This window comes from Zingiber officinale, chromosome 7A (assembly GCF_018446385.1).
Source record: "Zingiber officinale cultivar Zhangliang chromosome 7A, Zo_v1.1, whole genome shotgun sequence".
NCBI classification, from domain to species: Eukaryota; Viridiplantae; Streptophyta; class Magnoliopsida; order Zingiberales; family Zingiberaceae; genus Zingiber; species Zingiber officinale.
The window spans coordinates 137,580,863-137,597,108 of record NC_055998.1 but is presented as its reverse complement, the minus strand read 5'-3'; the positions used below and the strand labels follow the sequence as shown (position 1 = coordinate 137,597,108).

Here is a 16,246-nt window from a genome sequence, read left to right as displayed (position 1 = left end):
AAAGACAACCACATAAGAAAGGATAGTATACTTTAAAGATAAGGATGCAGAAGAGTCAAATATGTTTCCATATATCATACCAAAAAAATCTCAAAATCTAGCATCCTAATGCTTAGTAGACAAAACCAATATTTTTTGTGAATAAATTAATTGTTTTTTCAATAATATGGGAAACTTCTCAAACTAATGGAAGAATTTTTGTTTTGTGATTTTTGAAATTTGTGTAAAAGAAAATCGATGAAATAAAGAGAAATTGGCAATAACTCTCTTATCTTTGACAAAAAAAAAAACAGAAAATAGCAGTAGTTGGCACTGATGCTGGGGCGTTTACAGTGGAAAAGGTGCTTTGCAAGCGTTTCATTGGGCATATATTCTGCCACAAGAAGCCTCTCATTGCCTTCATAACAGCAGCCAAGCAAATTTGCCAATCTGTGGTTTCGAAGCTGGCCAACAGCTCTTGCTTCTTCCTAAACAAAAAGATTACATTCTCAACAAAGGCAATTCTTTTACAATACTTAAAGATACCGAGACATAGATCAACTCAAAAGGTTACTTGGCGGTTATCACTTATCAGATGTAAAAATTCTAGGAAACAGTAATGAGTTTCAGGTACAAAAGGGCCATAAACATTAAATAATGCAAAATTGTGCATTGAGACAAAGCCACAGTATGCCACAGCACCGCTCTAGAACAAAAGTCAAACTTAGTGATACTTAATTGTAACACCCACTAAGCTTTTAAAATAAAATAAAAGAATGATGAATTTACCTTAGAAAAATATTAGTAGAATGTTGAACCAAAAATAAATAAAAAGAAATAAAAATAAAGAGTTATCAAGGATTGAACCTTGAACCTCTCATGATGTAAATGATAGGTAATAACTAGTTGGGATAGGAATAATATATTGATAGCAAAGGAGGGAAACTCATGATAAGGATGAGAGTAAAAGCTAGCCAAAAGAAAACAAGAAAAGAATAAGAGAAAGGCAACTTGCCTTCCTTCTTTTCTCTCCCTCTTCCTCTTCTTTGCCGTGACTTAAAGAGGGGAATTAAGGGGATTCATTCCCCCTTGTTTCATCATGAATGATGAGAACAAATAAATAAATAAAATAAATATAAAAATGAAAAAAAAAAAAGGCTAAGGGAGAAGGAAAGCAAAAATCAATTTTGCTACCTCTTCCCCCTTAACATAAAAGGGAGCATGTGAAGAGAAGATTTGATTTTTCACTCATTTCTCTCATTCTCCCCTCTCCATCACCGAGAACCTCAGCCCCCTCTCCTCCATTTTCGGCCCCCAAAACAAAGTTCCTCCTAGGATACAAGTAAGGCTACCAAGGGAAAACAAAGGAGGAGAACAAGAAGAAGAAACTCTTTCTTCCATCACCACACTTTAGAACCACAAGCGAAAAGGATGTAAGTATCCCCTCACCTGTGGTACAAGTAGTTTTGATGTGTTTTTGGATTTTATGAGGATTTTAAAACCTAGAACAAAGTTGTGAAAAATTCGGCCAAAGGAAGGACTTGTGATCCTAGGAATGTTTAAAATAAGCCTTGATTCATGATAATTTTTCTATGCTTTGTAAGAAGGTTTTCTCTCATATTTTTATATATATGTGATGTTGGATTAGAGATGTATCTAACCCTAGAGTTTCGGCCAAAAAGGTTTTATAATGGCTAGGGAATTTATTTGTTTACCTAACTTGCACAAAACCCTCTAAATAAATGGTTAAGGATCCATTATTGTTTTCATACTTGAAGGTTACTTGGAACCAAAAGTATCCCACACACAAGTTTCGGCCAAAGAAGGGTTTAGGGTTAGGAATACTTTGGATTTAAACTCACCATGTTTATATGATAGAATATAGAGTTTCTTAAAGAAGTTGCATGCTTGTATGTTGATAGAAACTCATGAACACCACTCTTAATGTTTCGGTCATGGTAAGGTGGATGGCTTAGAATATCTTAAACAGATTTTTAACATGCTCAAAACCTCCATGACAATAAGATATGAAAGTTGTTTAATGCTCCCATGCTTAATTAGAGTATAGGAAAATTGGTTGCATGATATATGATAATTATGACCACAAGGGTCCTAGCTTGTTGTGAACCAAACTTATATGTATAGTTCTTTGATATTTTTGCCATAAAACTTGTTTAGGTTTTCCATACTTTAGGCCACCTAAAACCTAGTTTAAAGACTTGGAAGGTTTCGGCCAAACATATGCTATGAGATAAAGAAAGGAAAAACCTAGGAAACCTAAGACACAATTTAAATGTATGCTTATAGTGCTTGACTTTTATACATGTTATGAAATGTGTTATGACTTTCTATGCTTTTATGCCATTTGAACAAATTCTATGCTTGATGAGGTTCGGCCATGTAGGGTTTAAAGACCTAGAAACCCTAAAATTTAGACCTCATGTGTTAAAGATGCTTCTTATGAAATTGAGATAACATGTTGATTGTGTTCACATGCTTATATATTTAACTATGATTCAAATGGACACCTTAAGGTCTCGGCCATGAAGGGATACATGCCCTAGAAACCCTAGAACTTACATTGAACATGCTCATGTCACTCTCCATGAAATATGAAATGTAGAAAGCTAAAAATTCACATGCTATATGTTGTTAGTGACCTAAATTGATGCTAAGGGAAGTTTCGGCCATGATCACTTGTATGATGCCATTTATGAATTTATACATGATGTTAGAGTAAGTTCACATGCTTGTATGCTTGCTTGAAAACCTAAATGAGTACTTGTAAGTTTCGGCCAAGACATAAATTTAAGGGCTTAAAGAATTTAGGAACTAACTCAATGGTGCTCACCATATTCCTTGAAATGAATGCTATAAATATGGTTAAGGTTTCCATGCTTTATGTCCTTTAGAACCTTGTTTCACACTTGTTAAGATTCGGCCAAATGAGGTTTAAAGGACTTGGAGAACTTAGAGTCCAAGTAAACCTTGTTTATGATACTTCCTATGAAAATGATATGTGAATGAATTAGGTTCTACATGCTTGGATGTGTTTAAAACCTAAATGGGCACCTAAGAGGGTTTCGGCCATGATAAGAACCCAAAGGATTAGGAAGCTTAGTACCCAAATTAATCATGTTACATTGTTCCTTATGATTGGATGAGCACATGATATACTTTTATGCTTAGACAAGTATGCTTATGAGCTATACCAGATGAGAATTTCTACGATATGTTATGAGTTCAAAATATGCATGTTTTATGTTATGATATGTGGGTAAATCTTACATGCTTTGGTGATATGATATGAGCTGAAAATATGCATGCTTATGTTATGATATGTGGTTAAATTATGCATGCTTTGATGCTATGTTTAGTGCTTAAAATATGCATGCTTTCATGATATGCTATGTGGTTAAATTATGCATGCTTTGATGCTATGTTTAGTGCTTAAAATATGCATGCTTTCATGATATGCTATGTGGTTAAATTATGCATGCTTGATGATATGCTTTATGCTTAAGATATGCATGTTTTTATGATCCATGCCTAAGTAATGCATACTTTTATGATATGATGTATGCCTAAGTGATGCATACTTTTATAATATGATGTGTGCCTAAGTGATGCATGCTTTTATGATGTATGATATGTATAAGTATGACATGTACTTTACTTTATATGGCTTGTACCAAGGGTGGGCTCCATGGCCTGGGTCGATGGAATAAGACTCGGGCCTCGTTAGGGATGGGCTCCTAAGTGCCCCTAGGTCGATGGAGTAAGACTCGGGCCTAGTATGTTTGCCTTGTAGGGTTCAAGACTTGCTACCTTGGACCTACATAGGTTGCGCGCAATATGTAAGTGGTACATAGCCGGGATCCCTTTAAGTTGAGATTATGTTCAAGTATATATGTAAGAAGAAATGATTTTTAAAGATCATGAGACATACACATGTTTTTCGGATACATGTTTTTCAAAATCATATGCATATACCTTATGATGATTTATATGCCATGGTTAGATATGATTATGTTATGTTCCATGATATGTTCATGTGTATGATATGCCATGACTCCTTATGATGATATGTCATGATTAGATACGATTATGTTATGCTTTATGCTATGCTTTACGCTATGATATGCCATGACTAGTTATGATTTCTTCATGTTGCATGATATGCTTTACGCTATGATATGCCACGTCATGGCATATCATAGCGTAAAGCATAGCATAAAGCATAACATAATCGTATCTAATCATGACATATCATCATAAGGAGTCATGGCATATCATACACATGAACATATCATGGAACATAACATAATCATATCTAACCATGGCATATAAATCATCATAAGGTATATGCATATGATTTTGAAAAACATGTATCCGAAAAACATGTGTATGTCTCATGATCTTTAAAAATCATTTCTTCTTACATATATACTTGAACATAATCTCAACTTAAAGGGATCCCGGCTATGTACCACTTACATATTGCGCGCAACCTATGTAGGTCCAAGGTAGCAAGTCTTGAACCCTACAAGGCAAACATACTAGGCCCGAGTCTTACTCCATCGACCTAGGGGCACTTAGGAGTCCATCCCTAACGAGGCCCGAGTCTTATTCCATCGACCCTGGGGCGCTTATGGAGCCCACCCTTGGTACAAGCCATATAAAGTAAAGTACATGTCATACTTATACACATCATATCATAAAAGTATGCATCACTTAGGCATACATCATGTCATAAAAGTACGCATCACTTAGGCATACATCATATCATAAACGTATGCATCACTTAGGCATACATCATGTCATAAAGGTATGCATCACTTAGGCATACATCATACCATAAAAGTATGTATCACTTAGGCATACATCATATCATATCAATATGCATCACTTAGGCATACATCCTATCATAACAATATGCATCACTTAGGCATACATCCTATCATAACAATATGCATCACTTAGGCATGATATGCACATGTTTTTAGGAGCCCATCCCTAACGAGGCCCGAGTCTTATTCCATCGACCCCGGGGCGCTTATGGAGCCCACCCTTGGTACAAGCCATATAAAGTAAAGTACATGTCATACTTATACATATCATACATCATAAAAGCATGCATCACTTAGGCACACATCATATTATAAAAGTATGCATCACTTAGGCATACATCATATCATAAAAGTATGCATTACTTAGGCATGGATCATAAAAACATGCATATCTTAAGCATAAAGCATATCATCAAGCATGCATAATTTAACCACATAGCATATCATGAAAGCATGCATATTTTAAGCACTAAACATAGCATCAAAGCATGCATAATTTAACCACATAGCATATCATGAAAGCATGCATATTTTAAGCACTAAACATAGCATCAAAGCATGCATAATTTAACCACATATCATAACATAAGCATGCATATTTTCAGCTCATATCATATCACCAAAGCATGTAAGATTTACCCACATATCATAACATAAAACATGCATATTTTGAACTCATAACATATCGTAGAAATTCTCATCTGGTATAGCTCATAAGCATACTTGTCTAAGCATAAAAGTATATCATGTGCTCATCCAATCATAAGGAACAATGTAACATGATTAATTTGGGTACTAAGCTTCCTAATCCTTTGGGTTCTTATCATGGCCGAAACCCTCTTAGGTGCCCATTTAGGTTTTAAACACATCCAAGCATGTAGAACCTAATTCATTCACATATCATTTTCATAGGAAGTATCATAAACAAGGTTTACTTGGACTCTAAGTTCTCCAAGTCCTTTAAACCTCATTTGGCCGAATCTTAACAAGTGTGAAACAAGGTTCTAAAGGACATAAAGCATGGAAACCTTAACCATATTTATAGCATTCATTTCAAGGAATATGGTGAGCACCATTGAGTTAGTTCCTAAATTCTTTAAGCCCTTAAATTTATGTCTTGGCCGAAACTTACAAGTACTCATTTAGGTTTTCAAGCAAGCATACAAGCATGTGAACTTACTCTAACATCATGTATAAATTCATAAATGGCATCATACAAGTGATCATGGCCGAAACTTCCCTTAGCATCAATTTAGGTCACTAACAACATATAGCATGTGAATTTTTTTAGCTTTCTACATTTCATATTTCATGGAGAGTGACATGAGCATGTTCAATGTAAGTTCTAGGGTTTCTAGGGCATGTATCCCTTCATGGCCGAGACCTTAAGGTGTCCATTTGAATCATAGTTAAATATATAAGCATGTGAACACAATCAACATGTTATCTCAATTTCATAAGAAGCATCTTTAACACATGAGGTCTAAATTTTAGGGTTTCTAGGTCTTTAAACCCTACATGGCCGAACCTCATCAAGCATAGAATTTGTTCAAATGGCATAAAAGCATAGAAAGTCATAACACATTTCATAACATGTATAAAAGTCAAGCACTATAAGCATACATTTAAATTGTGTCTTAGGTTTCCTAGGTTTTTCCTTTCTTTATCTCATAGCATATGTTTGGCCGAAACCTTCCAAGTCTTTAAACTAGGTTTTAGGTGGCCTAAAGTATGGAAAACCTAAACAAGTTTTATGGCAAAAATATCAAAGAACTATACATATAAGTTTGGTTCACAACAAGCTAGGACCCTTGTGGTCATAATTATCATATATCATGCAACCAATTTTCCTATACTCTAATTAAGCATGGGAGCATTAAACAACTTTCATATCTTATTGTCATGGAGGTTTTGAGCATGTTAAAAATCTGTTTAAGATATTCTAAGCCATCCACCTTACCATGACCGAAACATTAAGAGTGGTGTTCATGAGTTTCTATCAACATACAAGCATGCAACTTCTTTAAGAAACTCTATATTCTATCATATAAACATGGTGAGTTTAAATCCAAAGTATTCCTAACCCTAAACCCTTCTTTGGCCGAAACTTGTGTGTGGGATACTTTTGGTTCCAAGTAACCTTCAAGTATGAAAACAATAATGGATCCTTAACCATTTATTTAGAGGGTTTTGTGCATGTTAGGTAAACAAATAAATTCCCTAGCCCTTATAAAACCTTTTTGGCCGAAACTCTAGGGTTAGATACATCTCTAATCCAACATCACATATATATAAAAATATGAGAGAAAACCTTCTTACAAAGCATAGAAAAATTATCATGAATCAAGGCTTATTTTAAACATTCCTAGGATCACAAGTCCTTCCTTTGGCCGAATTTTTCACAACTTTGTTCTAGGTTTTAAAATCCTCATAAAATCCAAAAACACATCAAAACTACTTGTACCACAGGAGACATACTCCAGAATGCATCTTTCCACATGTGGCACACTGAGGGTACTTGGTTTGCTTATTGGCCGGATCACCTTTTGTGTCATTCCACTGTTTCCTCTTTCCACCTGAGTTTCCTTTCCAGTCGGTTCTGGTATTGTGCAATTTTTGTCGTCCGGTCAGTGCTTGGTTCTTGCCCTCGTTCATTGCTTTCTGGTAGTGCTCGGTAATCAGGGTACTGCTGACTAGCTCCTCTGCAGTCTGCGGTCTATTAACTCCGACCTACCGCTCCAAGTAAGAATGTTTATGCTTAATTTTCTTGTTATATGCTTATGCTTAGTTTCATGTTATATGACTTATGCTTTATTTTTCTTCCTTGTTATATTGCCTATGCTTTATTTTCTTTGCTATATTGCTTATGCTTTATTTCCTTATGTTATATTGTTTGTCACTCTATTCTTTATTTTTCCTTATATTGCTTATGCTTTAGTTTCATGTTTTGCTTGCTTATGTTTGATGCTTTATTCTATGCTTTTAGTTATAATTTAGATTAGGTTTACATTTTAGTAGGTTAGGAATAATACCAGAACAAATAGATAGAAACAAAATAGTACGTTAGATTGGCTAAAAACGATAACCACTTACACTAGTCTATTTGTCATTATTTAGATAAACATGGTTAGGACACGCAATGCCCGAACCGAGGGGACAGTGACTCCACCAGACCTGACACAGGTAGTCGCGGGTCAGCTACTGACAATCAGAGCTGTAGCATTATTTGATACCGGGACAACACACCCGTTCGTCTCAATACCTAGAATACGCTAGTTATACCACTCCGCACTCTCGAGGCCCCCTTCCGATGGTCCGACAAGAGGCCTGCTCGATTCGATGGCGAAGGCTGGCGGAAGCATTCTCGAAGCTGCGAACCATGGGATCATGAGCTGGCTCGAACCGTGGAAGCATAATGGAACTCTTGGGTGGCCCGAACACGAGAAGGTCGAATGCGTCGATTACGCCTTCTAGGAGATGCCCGGATGTGGTGGGACCGAGTAAAAGCGAAAAGACAAATAAACCAGATGTAGTGGACAGATTTTGAGACAGAGTTCTTAGAAGAATTCTTCCATATGCAAGTGACCAACAAGCACTATGATGAGTTCACTGAGTTCCGCCAAGGTGATCTGTCAGTTAACGAAGCCGTCAAAAAGTTCAACCGCCTAGCACGTCTGTGCCCAGAACTGATCAGTACCGAAAAAGAAAGGGTCCGGTTAATGTTAAAGATGCTCCGACCCGAGATAGCTCTGAACATAGCCGGCGGAGTTAATAGACCGCAGACTGCAGAGGAGCTAGTCAGCAGTGCCCTGATTACCGAGCACTACCAGAAAGCAATGAACGAGGGCAAGAACCAAGCACTGACCGGAGGACAAATATCGCACAATACCAGAACCGGCTAGAAAGGAAACTCAGGTGGAAAGAGGAAACAGTGGAACAACACAAAAGGTGGTCCGGCCAATAAGCAAACCAAGTACCCTCAGTGTGCCACATGTGGAAAGATGCATTCTGGTATGTGTCAGCACCAGAAAGTGCTACAACTGCGAAAAGGAAGGTCATTTGGCAAGAAATTGCCTACTGGGTCTCGGGCACTACCTCAGCGAACAACCGAATAGAGTACCCTGCGGCTTCACCAAATCATCTGCCATAGAAGGGACTTGATCGATCGAGGAAGATTGGGCCCTCCCACTATGACGATGCAGTGTCTCTCCTTGAGATGACATGGCGAACGCCTCTGCCATCGTCTCAGGTCAGTTACCTAATTTCAATCAATATGCTAAAGTTTTACTTAATGCTGGAAACGAACCAATATGGGAAACCATCGAGAAACCGAGACGTGTTTCGCATCCTTGGGTCGAAACTATGTCCGGGCGACTTTCTACCCTCACCATAACACCGACGTTATTTGAGAGTATACTGGAAAAGCAAACCAGTGACCAAAACCTCCAGAGAATCAAACAAGAGACTTTGGAAGGGAAGAATGACGGGTTCCGTATCGCGGACAACGGGATATTATACCTCAGGGATCGGTTATGCATTCCAGAGGACCCAGAGTTGCGAAGGAAAATACTGGAAGAAGCTCATACAACACCCTATGTAATACACCCGGGCTCCACTAAGATGTACCAGGACCTGAAAAAGAAATTTTGGTGGTCCGGTATGAAAAGAGAAGTTATTTGAGAGTATACTGGAAAAGCTGAACACCAGAGACCGGGCGGATTACTACAGCCTGTCCAAATTCCAGAATGGAAATGGGAAGAAATCTCTATGGATTTCATTTCGGGTCTTCCCAGGACGACAAACGGATATGACGCTATATGGGTGATTGTGCGTTAAGAAGATATGGATTTCACTTTTGGGAGTGCGTTAAGAAGACCCTCGGCACGAAGTTGTTATTTAGTATAGCTTTCCACCCTCAGACCGATGGGCAAACTGAAAGAGTGAACCAAATATTAGAAGATATGTTAAGAGCTTGTGTCCTGGACTTCAAGGGAAGCTGGTGTCGATATTTATACCTGGCAGAATTCGCCTACAATAATAGTTACCAAGCTACTATTAAAATGACACCTTACGAAGCTCTGTATGGGAGGAAGTGTAGATCCCCTATATGCTGGTATGAAAGTGGTGAAAAGAAGGAAATGGGACTCCGAACGGAACTTATTGATGACACCACCCGAGCTATACAGAAGATCCGCCAACGAATAGAAACTGCTCTGAGTCGGCAAAAGAATTATGCCGATAAACGGCGCAGGCCGCTAGAATTCAACATCGGAGATTTGGTATTCCTTAAGGTATCCCCCATGAAAGGGATAATGAGGTTCGGAAAGAGGAGCAAGTTAAGCCCACGATACGTAGGACCGTACCGGATTTTAGAAAGAGTGGGCCAAGTCGCATACAGACTAGAACTACCTCCAGACATGGCAGCTATTCACAATGTGTTCCATGTATCGATGCTCAAGAAGTGTACTCCCAGCACAGATCAAGTAATTGAGCCACAGTCGGTACAGGTTCAAGAGGACCTAAGTTACGAAAGTAGACCTATTCAGATCTTGGACCGAGAAGTCAAGAGGTTAAGGAACAAAGAAATACCCTTAGTAAAGGTTCTATGGCGGAATCAACGATTTGAAGAAGCCACCTGGGAACGCGAGGACGATATGAAACAAAAGTACCCGGAGCTATTTTAAAATTCGAGGACGAACTTTTTATGAGGTACGGGGTACTGTAACACCCACTAAGCTTTTAAGATAAAATAAGAGAATGATGAATTTGCCTTAGAAAAATATTAGTAGAATGTTGAACCAAAAAGAAATAAAAAGAAATAAAAATAAGGAGTTGTCAAGGATTGAACCTTGAACCTCTCATGATGTAAATGATAGGATTAATGGGTAATAACCAGTTGGGATAGGAATAATATATTGATAGCAAAGGAGGGAAACTCATGATAAGGATGAGAGTAAAAGCTAGCCAAAAGAAAACAAGAAAAGAACAAGAGAAAGGCAACTTGCCTTCCTTCTTTTCTCTCCCTCTTCCTCTTCTTTGTCGTGACTTAAAGAGGGGAATTAAGGAGATTCATTTCCCCTTGTTTCGTCATGAATGATGAGAACAAATAAATAAATAAAATAAATATAAAAATGAAAAAAAAAGGCTAAGGGAGAAGGAAAGCAAAAACCAATTTTGCTACCTCTTCCCCCTTAACATAAAAGAGAGCATGTGAAGAGAAGATTTGATTTTTCACTCATTTCTCTCATTCTCCCCTCTCTATCACCGAGAACCTCAGCCCCCTCTCCTCCATTTTCGGCCCCCAAAACAAAGTTCCTCCTAGGATACAAGTAAGGCTACCAAGGGAAAACAAAGGAGGAGAACAAGAAGAAGAAACCCTTTCTTCCATCACCACACTTTAGAACCACAAGCGAAAAGGATGTAAGTATCCCCTCACCTGTGGTACAAGTAGTTTTGATGTGTTTTTGGATTTTATGAGGATTTTAAAACCTAGAACAAAGTTGTGAAAAATTCGGCCAAAGGAAGGACTTGTGATCCTAGGAATGTTTAAAATAAGCCTTGATTCATGATAATTTTTCTATTCTTTGTAAGAATGTTTTCTCTCATATTTTTATATATATGTGATGTTGGATTAGAGATGTATCTAACCCTAGAGTTTCGGCCAAAAAGGTTTTATAAGGGCTAGGGAATTTATTTGTTTACCTAACTTGCACAAAACCCTCTAAATAAATGGTTAAGGATCCATTATTGTTTTCATACTTGAAGGTTACTTGGAACCAAAAGTATCCCACACACAAGTTTCGGCCAAAGAAGGGTTTAGGGTTAGGAATACTTTGGATTTAAACTCACCATGTTTATATGATAGAATATAGAGTTTCTTAAAGAAGTTGCATGCTTGTATATTGATAGAAACTCATGAACACCACTCTTAATGTTTCGGCCATGGTAAGGTGGATGGCTTAGAATATCTTAAACAGATTTTTAACATGCTCAAAACCTCCATGACAATAAGATATGAAAGTTGTTTAATGCTCCCATGCTTAATTAGAGTATAGGAAAATTGGTTGCATGATATATGATAATTATGACCACAAGGGTCCTAGCTTGTTGTGAACCAAACTTATATGTATAGTTCTTTGATATTTTTGCCATAAAACTTGTTTAGGTTTTCCATACTTTAGGCCACCTAAAACCTAGTTTAAAGACTTGGAAGGTTTCGGCCAAACATATGCTATGAGATAAAGAAAGGAAAAACCTAGGAAACCTAAGACACAATTTAAATGTATGCTTATAGTGCTTGACTTTTATACATGTTATGAAATGTGTTATGACTTTCTATGCTTTTATGCCATTTGAACAAATGCTATGCTTGATGAGGTTCGGCCATGTAGGGTTTAAAGACCTAGAAACCCTAAAATTTAGACCTCATGTGTTAAAGATGCTTCTTATGAAATTAAGATAACATGTTGATTGTGTTCACATGCTTATATATTTAACTATGATTCAAATGGACACCTTAAGGTCTCGGCCATGAAGGGATACATGCTCTAGAAACCCTAGAACTTACATTGAACATGCTCATGTCACTCTCCATGAAATATGAAATGTAGAAAGCTAAAAAAATTCACATGCTATATGTTGTTAGTGACCTAAATTGATGCTAAGGGAAGTTTCGGCCATGATCACTTGTATGATGCCATTTATAAATTTATACATGATGTTAGAGTAAGTTCACATGCTTGTATGCTTGCTTGAAAACCTAAATGAGTACTTGTAAGTTTCGGCCAAGACATAAATTTAAGGGCTTAAAGAATTTAGGAACGAACCCAATGGTGCTTACCATATTCCTTGAAATGAATGCTATAAATATGGTTAAGGTTTTCATGCTTTATGTCCTTTAGAACCTTGTTTCACACTTGTTAAGATTCGGCCAAATGAGGTTTAAGGACTTGGAGAACTTAGAGTCCAAGTAAACCTTGTTTATGATACTTCCTATAAAAATGATACGTGAATGAATTAGGTTCTACATGCTTGGATGTGTTTAAAACCTAAATGGGCACCTAAGAGGGTTTCGGCCATGATAAGAACCCAAAGGATTAGGAAGCTTAGTACCCAAATTAATCATGTTACATTGTTCCTTATGATTGGATGAGCACATGATATACTTTTATGCTTAGACATGTATGCTTGTGAGCTATACCAGATGAGAATTTCTATGATATGTTATGAGTTCAAAATATGCATGTTTTATGTTATGATATGTGGATAAATCTTACATGCTTTGGTGATATGATATGAGCTGAAAATATGCATGCTTATGTTATGATATGTGGTTAAATTATGCATGCTTTGATGCTATGTTTAGTGCTTAAAATATCCATGCTTTCATGATATGCTATATGGTTAAATTATGCATGCTTTGATGCTATGTTTAGTGTTTAAAATATGCATGCTTTCATGATATGCTATGTGGTTAAATTATGCATGCTTGATGATATGCTTTATGCTTAAGATATGCATGTTTTTATGATCCATGCCTAAGTGATGCATATTGTTATGATAGGATGTATACCTAAGTGATGCATATTGATATGATATGATGTATGCCTAAGTGATACATACTTTTATGGTACGATGTATGCCTAAGTGATACATACCTTTATGACATGATGTATGCCTAAGTGATGCATACTTTTATGATATGATGTATGCCTAAGTGATGCATACTTTTATGACATGATGTATGCCTAAGTGATGCATACTTTTATGATATGATGTGTGCCTAAGTGATGCATGCTTTTATGATGTATGATATGTATAAGTATGACATGTACTTTACTTTATATGGCTTGTACCAAGGGTGGGCTCCATAAGCGCCCCGGGGTCGATGGAATAAGACTCGGGCCTCGTTAGGGATGGGCTCCTAAGTGCCCCTAGGTCGAGGGAGTAAGACTCGGGCCTAGTATGTTGCCTTGTAGGGTTCAAGACTTGCTACCTTGGACCTACATAGGTTGCGCGCAATATGTAAGTGGTACATAGCCGGGATCCCCTTTAAGTTGAGATTATGTTCAAGTATATATGTAAGAAGAAATGATTTTTAAAGATCATGTGACATACACATGTTTTTCGGATACATGTTTTTCAAAATCATATGCATATACCTTATGATGATTTATATGCCATGGTTAGATATGATTATGTTATGTTCCATGATATGTTCATGTGTATGATATGTTCATGTGTATGATATGCCATGACTCCTTATGATGATATGCCATGATTAGATACGATTATGTTATGCTTTATGCTATGTCTTACGCTATGATATGCCATGACTAGTTATGATTTCTTCATGTTGCATGATATGTTTAAAAGAGTATGTTACATTATGTCATGACTAGTTGAAGTGATGTCATGTTGAGACATTCTTTGATTATACTATGATTTTCGGTTTTAGTGAGTAGGAAAGGAACTTACTGAGCCATGAGTGCTCACAGCTTACTGTCCTTGTACCACAGATAAAGGAAAAAGTTGGATGAGCTAGAGGAGCAGCAGGAGGGGCAAGGAGATGTGTATGGCAGTGGCTAGGCAACCAAATAAGAACCTGCTTTAAAAACTTTTAAAGAACTACGCTTTGGTATCATGAATTGTAGTACCTTATGTGTGACTTGATGTTATGTTTCTACTAATTTTGATATCATGTTATTGAGGCCATGATAGTGTAGTTCGGTTTTGATGAAAAGAAAAACAAAAGAAAAGTTTTTTATGAAACTAAGAAAATTATTTTAAGTCTTCCGCTGTTATTTGTACATATAGTATCGTAGCCCCGTCCCTTAGGGTTAGCAGGGAGGGCAGCCTCTTTTTCAAAGAAAGGCACTTTGGCTTAGCATTTTCAACACAAAACATGCATGACTGAATTTATTTTGTTTCTTTAAGATTGTGAAAAGAGTATTAAACTACAAAGTTTCAGGCTCTTGAAGAATTAGCCTATTCAATAATACATCTCTCATTGATAAAAATCCATGGTACTACATTTGCAAACTCTTTGTAAAACCAAACTTCACCTGTTAAGTTGAAGAGACAGTTTTAGGACTGTCTTTAAACTAAACATTTTGAAACCAATCAAACAAGCATATGCACCTCTGTTATCATTCAAACATCCTATTGACTGAATAAAAAGATAAGCACGAGAACAAGAACATTGATAATAAGCTAACAAAACCCAAGCGTGTTAAGATAAATGTCAACTTCCACAGAATCCATTATCTACAACTGATTGCTTTCATAACAATCAGGCAGTTGTTGCTGCTTAAAAATGGAGTTGAAGGAGTACCAGGAATTGGCTCGGATCAGGCCAAGCTGATCTGTTAAATCTCTTCACCGCAATCCTCCTCTGTGCATCCAACTTCCCCTTGTAAATAACGTTCGGTGCCTTCTCGCCATGCTCCGAGACAATGTTTTCAACCGCAAAACCAGATGTAGCCAATCTCAGCTGCTCGAAAGAAAACTCCCGGAAATGCGGCAGATCATACGCCTCACCTTTCTCCTCACCCTCTGCAACAGAATCAAAGAAACCAAACACCCATCATCATAACTTCCTCTACTACCCGCAGCCCACAATCACTCAAAACTCAAACAATCTTAGCTCATTCTTCTTCAAACACAAACACACCTACATCCGGAGCTTCAAGAACAGTCCCCTTGAACTGCGAGCGACAGCAACAGGGCCGTGATTTAGAGATGCTAGCTCCCATAGCCAACTATATTTATATTCCTCTCCTCGAGTAGATCAGCAGCTAAACCATCTGGAGCTAGCTACAAACCAAAACAGCAAAAGAACAAAAACAAATTAAAATTAAAAATGGCATGAGAAATCACTAGCTCGATTGCTTCAAAGTGGAATCCAAAACCAGAAACAGTCAATTTGACAAAAACAACAAACTACAAGCTCCGGATCTAACCAAACAATTAAAAAAAAAAACAAGAAACTATAGCAGTACCTAATCCTTTTCTCCAGTACCCAGAACGCGACTCCGAAGATCCCGATCGACGAGCTGGGGCTGGGAATCGAAGTAGGGATCAGCAAATCGAGGGGAGGGGAAAGTGGAGATCGGATCTCGCCTGGTGTTTATTCTCCTCTGCTTCTTCCATGGGGATCATAATTGTAATTATTAATTATTAATTATTAATTATTAATTATTATTATTTCAGAAGCAATTTTTTTATCCGACATGCTGTCCTTTCAAAAAAAATATTTTTAATATATATATATATACATATTTATCATCATTTCTTGACTCGGTATTTGAATTTTTATTAAAATTTCATAATTTTTTCTTAATTGTCTCTGCAATTTTTTAACTTTGCTTTGATTCGGTAGCAAACTGGTGGGTCCTAGTTCAAGGTCCATCACCGTT

At 37.1% G+C, this 16,246-nt stretch overlaps 1 protein-coding gene across 4 annotated transcripts in view; it reads right to left on the bottom strand.

The window, feature by feature from the left end:
- Positions 1–15,996, bottom strand: part of LOC122002777 (probable serine/threonine-protein kinase BSK3) — a 28,698-nt gene extending 12,702 nt beyond the window's left edge. For 2 of the 4 annotated variants that reach the window (XM_042558088.1, XM_042558089.1), the window contains exons 1-4: positions 15,830–15,996; positions 15,502–15,644; positions 15,163–15,383; positions 332–467 (exon numbers count right to left, since the gene is read on the bottom strand). In XM_042558088.1, coding sequence (XP_042414022.1) covers positions 332–467; positions 15,163–15,383; positions 15,502–15,583 — 439 coding nt within the window. In that variant the 5' untranslated portion in view covers positions 15,584–15,644; positions 15,830–15,996. Of the gene's footprint in view, positions 1–331; positions 468–15,162; positions 15,384–15,501; positions 15,646–15,829 lie in introns of those variants that run through there. The other 2 variants (XM_042558090.1, XM_042558091.1) reach the window with 2 other exon arrangements.
- Positions 15,997–16,246: the final 250 nt, after the last annotated feature.